This window comes from Alligator sinensis, unplaced genomic scaffold (genome assembly GCF_000455745.1).
Source record: "Alligator sinensis unplaced genomic scaffold, ASM45574v1 scaffold760_1, whole genome shotgun sequence".
NCBI classification, from domain to species: domain Eukaryota; kingdom Metazoa; phylum Chordata; order Crocodylia; family Alligatoridae; genus Alligator; species Alligator sinensis.
The window spans coordinates 2,766,321-2,776,591 of NW_005841989.1; the positions used below are offsets into that span (position 1 = coordinate 2,766,321).

At 45.1% G+C, this 10,271-nt stretch overlaps 1 protein-coding gene across 2 annotated transcripts in view; it reads left to right on the forward strand.

Annotated features, from left to right (window-relative positions):
* Positions 1–31: 31 nt before the first annotated feature.
* Positions 32–10,271, forward strand: part of STT3A (STT3A, catalytic subunit of the oligosaccharyltransferase complex) — a 25,614-nt gene continuing 15,374 nt past the window's right edge. The window contains exons 1-7 of one of the 2 annotated variants that reach the window (XM_025201283.1): positions 32–912; positions 1,537–1,662; positions 2,650–2,710; positions 3,707–3,828; positions 5,348–5,493; positions 7,339–7,429; positions 9,051–9,157. In XM_025201283.1, coding sequence (XP_025057068.1) covers positions 1,575–1,662; positions 2,650–2,710; positions 3,707–3,828; positions 5,348–5,493; positions 7,339–7,429; positions 9,051–9,157 — 615 coding nt within the window. In that variant the 5' untranslated portion in view covers positions 32–912; positions 1,537–1,574. Of the gene's footprint in view, positions 913–1,536; positions 1,663–2,649; positions 2,711–3,706; positions 3,829–5,347; positions 5,494–7,338; positions 7,430–9,050; positions 9,158–10,271 lie in introns of those variants that run through there. The other variant, XM_025201284.1, reaches the window with a different exon arrangement.

Genomic DNA, 10,271 nt, shown 5'->3' on the forward strand with positions numbered 1-10,271 from the left:
GTGGCCGGCCCGCGTGGGGCTGCGGCACAAGCTGTGACGCGAGTTGTATCTCGGTGGAAGAGCCCCGGGCCCGTCCGGCCTGTGCCCGCCGCACGACTCGCCTCGCTGGGGTGTCGGCCGTGCGGGCTGGCCGCTGTCTGAGCCCTGAACATCGGCCCCGTGGCGAACTGCGGGGGGAAAGCCGGTCCTTGCTTAGAGACGTGGCAACAAAACCAGCCGGGCGTCCGCCAAGTGGCAGGAGTCTCCGGCTCCCGTTTCACTTCCCACTCTCCGATGTCACAAATCTGTTGGTGGTTTGTCTGCCCATAAACTTCAGCGGACCACGTCGACTTGAAATGGGTTGACGATGCTGGTCCACGCTAGGAAACTCCTGAGTTTCTAATCAAGGTTATGGTGTAAAACGGGGCTGTCCAACTTGTGGGCCGCTCGCTGCCCAGGTGCCCCCCAGGCTCCTCCCCCAGGGGCATGGGCAGCCCAGGCCCCTCCCACCCTGCTCCCTGCCCCTCCCGCCATGTGCCTAGCACAGGCCCTTTGGCTGCTTCCCCTGTGGCAGAAACAGTGCAGGCGTCCCAGAGCCCCTGCCCATGCCCCCGCCTCGCCTTGCCCTGCCCGTTGGAGCAGCAGCAGGAAACGGAAGCTGGAGAAGGGACAGGGCACCCCGGCAGTAGGAGCACTAGGGGCAGCAGCAAGCCTGCGGGGTTATGTTAACCCCCCCTGACCCCCGCGGGCTGCATGAGTCCTGCAGCCCACCTGTTAGACAGCCTTGATGTAAAACATCCTTTCTAGTGACCCTTATACATCCCAGGGAAGAAAAAGGGTATGAACTCACTGTGCGTGTTGTGGGTTCTTCATGTATTCTTTGCCAGTCCCATTGAAAGCTCGGGAAGAGTTTCATGCCAGGGAGTGCTTGAGGCAAGTTTTTTTTTTACTAGTAAATACTTGTATAGAATATATATTTACATGGTACTTTATGCACAGAAAAACAGACACATCCTTTGTCCCCAAAGAACTTGTGGTCTAAGGCAAGGGAAACAAACACAAGACTAGACTCAGGACACTTGATCAGATGAGGGGATTATGGATAATGAGGGATTGGTTGAGTATTAAGGATGAATTTGGAGAGAGTGTGAGAGGAGACGCCTGCTTAGCTGAGAATGGGGCAGAGGTTTCAGGCCTGAGTCAAGCATGGTAGAAAGCAGGAGCCTGATCTGCCAGGGAGAGGAAGGCAAACTGATCTAAAGGGGTCTGTGCTAAGTGAGAAGTTTGAATCAGATTTTGTAAGAGATGGGCACCAATGAAAGCTTTCAGAGGGGGTAACACACAGAGCAAAGAGAAAGGAAGACTGGCGTTGTGGGCAGCCCGTATATGGCAGAAATGGAGGGCATTGCGATATGGTAGTGTCCCAGTCTTTGGTATTCCTGTTTGATTGTACACTTACTTACTCCTTGAATTAGTGGGGTTCTGAAGGGAATCAGAAATGCTGCTTTTGGGTGCAAATTATCTTGCTCCTGGCTTATGTCTTCTGTTCTCTTTTAGGTATTTATGCATTGTCCATTGCTGCCTTTGATGTGAAAATGACCAAGTTAGGGTTTCTTCGCCTGTCCTATGAGAAACAGGACACGCTGCTTAAACTCCTCATCCTGTCTATGGCAGCTGTGCTGTGTAAGTCTGAGCTCCAAATTCAACTATGCATATGCTCTAAAGAATCCCTGAATGCTGCTAGCCCTCCACAATATTCTGCACTTGTTAGGATAGTGCAGCTCTAAATTATGTTTAGAATAGCATTTAGAGAAAAAACTTAATGCCTTTAATACATAGAACTTTGATAAATAACATCTCACTATCTCTGCCCCACAGTCAGTGACTGACTCCCTCCCCAGTCATTCCCAGCCAAGAAACTAAATACAGTTTCTCTGGGGGCATCCTGCATTTCCACAGACTTTAAGCCAGTGGTCTCCAAACTTTTTAAGTACCAGATCACTTTGTCAATTAAAGTGCAACCCAGGATCTACCACGTGCCACCACCCCCTACCCTCCTTCCCCTTCCCCACCCTGCACAGCAGTTCAGTCTGTGGCAGAGGAAAGGGCAGGAGGGGCAGATTGAGTCCCCTTCAGTGAGGGAGGCAGTGGGGTAGCAGCAGGGGGTGCTCCAGCTGGGTCGGGTGGTCCAGGCACACGGGGGGGCTCCCAATGCTGCACGCATCCTGGCAGAGGCCCAGGGGGGGCATGTTCCCCCCCCAGTCTGTGCGCAGGGTGGAGGCAGCTGCTGTTGTGTACTGGGCTTTGCACGCCAAGCCCTGCTGCAGCTGCCCCAGGAGTGGCGTGACACCATGTGCATCCTGCCACCAGGCGGGCAGGGGATGCAGCTCAGCCCAGCAGCGCAATGCACAGGGCATTGCATCACTCCTGGAGCAGCTGCAGCTCTGTATCTCAGTCTGGGGGGGCCGAGTGCATATGTGCACACATAGGCTCAGCCCTCCCAGGCTGAGATCGACTGTCAGAGGCTCCACAATCAACCAGTCGATTGGGATGGACTGGTTGGTGACTACTGCTTTAAGCTATCATCTTATAAAGAAACTGAGTTGGATATAGTTTCCTTTGCTGTATAAATACTTTGCATTGATTCTTTCTTCTGCCTGTGTATTGCAGCTTTCTCCACTAGACTCTTCTCTGTTCTAAGATTTGAAAGTGTCATCCATGAATTTGATCCGTAAGTATTCTCCCTGAGTGTTACAGGCCTTTTTCTTATATAGAATTCTGAGGTCACTCTGCTTTTAGGTTTATGTTGCCCTTCTGCAGTGTTATGTTTCGGATGCTGGGAAAACTTCCTGGCATTGAAGGTGGGGGATTCAGCATATACCCTTCATTAAATGTCTTTGGAAGCACTCACTTCCCAGAATCCAGCAGTTCCTGCAGGCGCATGGTGCTGATTTAGATGGGATTAAACTAAATAGGTAGTTTTGACTTCTGTGGCTGTCAGCAGGAGTTATCTAAACCTGAAGGGAATGGACAAAGGACCCTCCAAAATACAATAAAATACCATAGATAATAAAGCCCTAAGTCTTGAAAGTGTGACACTCAGGGCACTGAGTTCCTATTGGTTAATTTACGAGGATCTGATGATTACCTTCAAGGATTACCTATAAAACCAATTGGTGGCAGCACACATGCCCTGAGGGAGTGGTGGGGAGGGCTACCACAGCAGAGGTTTGGAGCAGTTCAGAGAAACTGGAATAAAGAAATAAGGACTCTTATGACATGTTTACTGCAGGGTTGGGAGTCAGCCTGGATGCTGCTGGTGATTCTTTCTGGCTTTGCTATTTCTATGGTGTCCTAATAAAAATAGGCTGTAACTTTATAGTCAGTTTTCAACAGCCTGGATACACGGGGATTGGAGCTGCTTTATTCCTTTTTTCAGAAAATGTATTGACAGCTGTTCAGCCATAAGCATCTAACTTTGTGTCATTAGCTTAAAATCTGAAGAAATGGCCAGTGCTTCTTGTGTCTAATGCTTGGTGCATTTGCACATGAATCGATTAAGGCTTTTATCCTGACAGAATGCAGCTTAGCACTCAAGCTTGCACTCATCTGCCAGAGCTGGCACTATTTCTTAATATGCTCATTAGTTAAAGGCTGAGTAGCAGTAAACAGTCAGCATTTCCCATGTTCAGACTGCAGAGATGCTCAACAAATCTTGTTATCACAGGTATTTTAACTACCGCACAACACGGTTTCTGGCAGAAGAAGGCTTCTACAAATTCCATAACTGGTTTGATGACAGAGCCTGGTACCCTTTGGGCAGGATCATTGGTGGAACCATATACCCAGGTAAACCAGGATGTGTGTGGTGGGGGGTGGGATGGTATAGAGATTCTGTAATTGTCTCAATTCTTGAGATTTATTTCTTAATCTGGTAAATCCTTTTCTCTAGCCCTGTGAACTTTGTGGCAGAACAATTACAAAATGGAAGATGCATCTAATTTAACTCAATCTCATGTAATGCAGGGTGTTCATACTAGCTGCATGGCTGACAGTCCTGAAGAAATAATAGAGAATAAACAAATCGATTAATAATGTAGTAACCAACTGAGCTAGTGTCTGATAGACTTTGGTATTTCACATACTTTTTGCTGAGTGGAGCATAAGCATTCTTCATCGAGGACAAGGTAGAGGCAGACTTGTGTTCCAGTCTCCAGTTGGATTCTGAACAGTAACAGGCAGATACTCTTTGTTGTACATGCATCATAGTGCCTGTGTCCCTTTCAGTGCTGGTATTGGATATTAAGCAGTTCCAGTTATCTGTTAAACTCCACACTAGGTGAGCTTTCCTTTGTGTTCTTTTTGGTAATGGCAGAGAGGCAGTTAGCTGTGTTAATCTGAAGTCAGGCAGGACAGGGTGGCACATAGAATCCTAGAAAATTAGGGTTGGAAGAGATCTCAGGAGGTCATCTAGTCCAACCCCCTGCTCAAAGCAGGACCAGCCCCAACTAGATCATGCCAGCCAAAGCTTTGCCCAGCTGGGTTTTGAAAACCTCCAAGGATGGAGTTTCCACCACCTCTCTGGGTAACCTGTTCCAGTATTTTACTACCCTCCTAGTGAGAAATTTCTTTCTAATATCTAACCTAAACTTCCCTTGCTACAACTTGAGACCATTGCTCCATTATAGACTAAAGTTTTTGCCTTTCTGAACGAGTTAAGATTTAAGTTGCCACCCTCGCCTACTTTCTACCTGGAAATAGTGAAATGAAAATCTATGAGTTAATACCTGATCTGGGCTTTCATAATTCCAAGTAAGCCCCAAGGTTCACTTAATTGAATTACATTTTTTTCCATTAGGATTGCTGAGTGCTCCAGTTAGTGCTTCAGTTTCTACAGAGTGAGACCCCAGTGTAGAGCTGCTGTCTGGTTCATTTGAGGCCAGGGAGAATGTACATCTAAGTTATCCTCTGTCTGGAGCCAAATTGAGATGGGGGCTTTTAAAGGGGCTACACTAGTTTGACTGTTGTCCCTTTAAAACTAACTAGCATCCTCTTGGCTCAGGGAAGTTTCGTAGATGTTCCTTTTTTCCCTTCTCCCCATCAAAGCTTTGATCTCTGGAAGCTTTTGGGTGTCCCTGAGACCAGCAGACATTAGGTGGGGCAGTGTAAGTAACTTGTTAAATTTCAGTAACAAGTGAAAAATTTGGTTAAATGATTTAATTTGATGGTTTCTCTCTAAACTGATTTACAGCGCTTAAGTTGTCCATTTTTTAAAAATGTCTTGACTGTGTGCTGTTCTTAATGAAATATAGCAAACATGTTGGTAGCAAATCAGTAATCCCTCCCTAACATAATCTCTCTGCCACAGGTTTAATGATCACATCAGCAGCAATTTACCATGTTCTACACTTCTTCCATGTTACCATTGACATCCGAAATGTCTGCGTTTTCCTGGCTCCCCTTTTCTCTTCCTTCACCACTATAGTAACTTATCACCTCACCAAAGAGCTCAAGGTAAAGAGTAAAACTGAACACAGAGGGTAGATTTGGTGACATTTTAGGAACCAGGTGCTGTACTTGTTGCTCTCTGGTATACATGTATTTCAGAACACGAGTGCCAAGTTGAGACTTAGAGCTGGCCAAAACATAGAAATTGTTTCACAGAAGATCTTGAAGTTTGTTTTCTTATTTTACAAATCAAGCAGTTCTTTGTTCTATTAATATGTTCAATCTGAACAAAATGTCTCTGGTTTGTAACAAAATAGTTTTATACTTCAGCAAGAAAATTAGTCCTTTGTCGTAATTAGGATATTGAAAACAGGTGCTCCAATTGAAACTTTTTTCCAAGCTAATTCAAAGGTATTGATTATTGGCGTGAAGTATAATGGCCTGATTATGTACAAGAAGTCAGGGTAAGTGACCTGGGTGGTCCATTCTGGCCTCAAGACTCCTGTGAAACTGTCAGCTCATGCACTGCTGTTAATATGTTAGAAGGTAATATAAATAAAACTATGAAAGTGAAAAAGTCACTGTTTTGACAGCAGTTCAGTCTTCAGGTTTTTTCCAGTCAGATATTTTAATAACAGTTGTCTCTGTTGTCATGGGGGAAAAAAAACACTTGGAAACTTTTCATCAGAATGTCGCTGATGAAAATCTCAGTAGAGCTGACTAATATTTTTCTATTTTTTCTTCTCCAACATGTCTGCTAGTTCATGTATTGACTTGTTTGTTTGTTTGTTTGTTTACAAGTCAGATTAATCCGGCAGTTTGGTGTCTTTATTTGACCGTAATTTCAGAATGTTTTTGTTAAATCTGTGTATTTTGGGATGGGCTTCTAACTGACTTCCACCAGAAAACCCTGCTGTTCTAATTTGCTCTGCAGCGATCTCTGAATGTGTGGTCCTGGGGTAGCCAGTCAGATAGCAACTGTGAGATCATGTCGAGATTAAAAAGTAGCAGCACTCCCCAGTTGTTGTGGATAGGGTTTGTGACTGTTGCATTATTTTGAGCCTACATACCCTGTTATTGGCCTGGGTTTCCAGCTGAGCTTGCTTTCCTTGCCCATTATGTGTATAGTAGAGAATGGGGCCAAGGGGAGCTAGCCCTAATGATGTCTCAGCTTGGCCTAAAGTTGAGGATCAAATGATTTGCATGGCTTGTAATCACAGCGCGATGTGTTTGAGCCAGTGCCAGGTCACCTTAACCTGCACAAGCTATTACATTATGCTTTTGGTCTCGAGTGTCTAGCTTTTATTTTTCCATCAAAGTTGCTTTGCAAAGTGATACAAAGAAATGAGGGGCAAAGTCTTTCACATTACTTGTTTGGCTTATTCAAATGTTTGTTGGTTTAGAGAGAGTGGCCCTGGTGTCAGAGCTCAGACTGTTGCACTGGCTAGAGAAGAATCGTTGGCCAGCCTAATGTTCCTTCCCTAGTTCTGTGGCAGCCAGCCAGCTCCTTTAAGGACTTTCTGCCTCTCTTCAGCATCTTGCATACGTAATGAAGGCAGCATCAGGAGCCTAGTTAGATGCAGCCATCATTCTGAACTTGAGCATGTCATATTCAGAAGCTTGTTCTCTAGGCTGTGTTTCAGGTTATTGGGGGACAGAAGCGTTTAGTTGTCACTCTACACCCAGTACACAGAAGTTTCATTTCTTGTTCCCCTGAAGCTGAAGGCAGATCTCTGATAGCCACTAGAGGGAGAAGAATATGAGGAATTCTCCCCAGGGCTCCGGAAGCTGAAAATTATTCTCTGCCATGCAGAGGTTCTTCCTTGTATTAATTGTGTTGTATTTGTCTGAGAAATCTCTCTTAAGACTGATGTGGTCTATTTTTTCCTTCTGACTGTGTGTGCTTCCCAGGATGCAGGGGCAGGACTTCTTGCTGCTGCCATGATTGCTGTGGTGCCTGGTTACATCTCTCGTTCTGTTGCCGGCTCTTATGATAATGAAGGTGAGGTTTGCAGGATTCCTTAAATGGGATTTTTGTAGATGGATGGCAACCCTTAAAGAGCCACTCTGTGCTGAAAAGGGCCTAGCAAATGAAGTAGGAATACCATTCCCGGTGATTTGCAAGCAGATAAATACCAATCAGCAAATAAAAACCACGCTGCTTGGAAATGGCCCCTCTCCTGCCCAGCCAGCATGTTTTATTATCCGGCTGAGATGGTAGATCTGTCTCTGAAGAGACCTTTTGTTTCTCTCTCTTGCATAGTTATGTCATATTGCATATTCAAACCATTTACGTTTCAATTTGGTTGGTTACAAGGTAACCATATGAGACAAAAAGGGATTTTGGCAGTTCCACAGCCTGTACTTAGGATTTGCAACTCCCCCAGGTCTGCTTGTGCTTGTACCTAGCATCTGGTAACGGTTCTGCAGTTGGGATGGAGACAATTTTGTCTAGAATAGAATAGAATAAAACCTGGTCTTTTGTAGCTATATTAGCCTTTGAGGGGCTACCAGGGGTCAACATGTTAAGCAAAGTTAGCAGATGAGTCATGGAGATGCACTGATGGCAGATACATAGAGTAAGAAAAAAACATTAACACTAATTTAAACTTGGTAGGATTGACATGTGGGGTCAAAGGTTTTTTGAGGTCCAGGGCTGTATAAAAAGTGACACGTTTTCAGCCCAAATAGTTGTTTTAGCACAGTTGAGGCAGTGGAACATAGCAGTATCAGTTTGTAGCTGCTTATAAAATGTATCTTGGTTATTTTGTTTTAATCTTTTTGAGAACTTAAGAGTAGTACATGTTGCTTATTTGTCATTGGTTTGACACAAGCTAATTCTAGGCTTTTAGGAAGTAATATATTAGTTTGGAAAGAACAAAGCATTTGAAACTAGGAACACCATCATTAATTTGGCTCTTCTGGATTGCTTTTTCCTGGGGCATGTCCTATAAACTGCTGGTGCCTCGGTTCCCTACCTGTAAAATGAAGGTAGCTACCTTTTAATGGTTCTTTGCAAACATTAATTTTCATAACAGCTCCTTGTGAGATGAGAAAAATACTGTTAAGAAGCATCATTTCCTGTAAATATCCATTAATGTGTCTGATTTGATCTGACTGTAGAGTTGCAGAATTTTATTTTATTTTTTTGGACTGATCTCATTAACTGTAGCACATATACACACTTGGGCAGTCTCAACAGCAAGACCATTTCAGTTAAGAAGGTGTGTGCTTTGACAAAAATGACACTTACCAGCTGATATAGTATTAACAAAGCATACTTAACCCCACCCACTGGTGCCCCATGAGTCTACTTTATAGTGCCTGTAGAGCTATAGGAGCTACAAAGTTTTAGTAACTGTCCATTTCTAAATATGTATGTGGAAGAACGTTCTCTAAAAGTATTGTGGTAAAAATGAATCTTCAGTGGTAGGACAACTCTTATGAAAATCCCATGCACTGGATGCCATCTCTGCTTTAGACAGGATTGTTGAGCTGTTTTTTTTCCTTGTAATTCAGTATTTCCTATTAGGAGTTTGTCCTATCTGTGCAGAAATGTTATATGACATTTCATAGGAAATATCCTCATAGTCTGTCCAGTCTGATCTCTCTGTGTTGCTTAGGTATTGCCATATTCTGCATGCTGTTAACCTATTACATGTGGATCAAAGCAGTGAAGACTGGCTCCATTTACTGGGCAGCCATGTGTGCCCTTGCCTATTTCTACATGGTAAGTGTCTATATTTTCCTAATGTCTTGGCTTCTTTGTCCCCACATAGCAGGATTTGGTTTGTTTTTGTTTTGTTTTGTTTCATTAAAATCCAGAGGCCCTCTCGGATGACATTTTGTGACCCTTTGACTTTTACCTTTTTGTACCTAAAATGAGGGAAAGGATGACAAGGACATCGTTAAAAATGGGTTGTAAATTATAGCAAGCGTTAAACAGTATCTGAATGGCAGGGAGAGAGGTTGAATGGAGCCAAATATGATCAGTGTTCCGTTCAACTTCCATGAATACTGTAACAGATTAGCTGCTAATCGCTTCCAGTGTTATGTCATACTGTTTGTGTAGTAAACGTCAGCTGTGGCCATGTTCATAATAAAAAAGCTAGTGCGAAATCCGTATCAAAAGCTTTTGTCTGTTTTCCTGTAAGTTCAGTGCTGAAGAGCTCATTTCATCTTGTAGATTAAAGGCAGTTCCAAGTGTTAATTGGAAGAAGAGAAGTTGTTTGGAATTGGGACAGCCCCATGATACATTCTCTTCCTTCTGTTGGGGAATGATAAATAAAAAGTAAGGGTGCACTGAGATTTTTGGGGCCAATACCAGTAGCTGATTTTTAAGAGGCATATCGGCAAATACCAATCCAATTTCTGATACCAGCCCGGCAGCTTGAAGAGCTGTATGCAGCTGGTTACTCTGGTGTGGTGGAAGGGGAGGGGGAAGAGAAGGGGTGTGGAGGGGGTGCAGATCAGAGCCCCTGCAGTGAGGGAGGAGTAGGGCTGGGGCAAGTGCTGCCCGGCTGGGGCAAGTGCTGCCCGGCTGGGGCAAGATGGAGCCATGGCTAGTCTGGGAGGTGCAGGGTGAGGGGTGTGGGGGCTGCTGTCACTGTGCACTGCTCACCCGGGAGCTACTGGTCTGGCAGCTCGTCTGGCACACGCCTGTTCATCCGGCAGGGCATGGAGGGGCGGGGCATGTGCCCCTGGATCTGCGCAGGGTGGGGTGCCCTGGGGCTGCGATCTTCCCGGTGGGGCAGGGCTGCGCTCAGGGCAGGTGGCAGCAGCACTGGGACGGGGGTGGGAATTGGGGGGGCTACGGTAAATTTTGCAGTGGCTGCAGCCCCCCC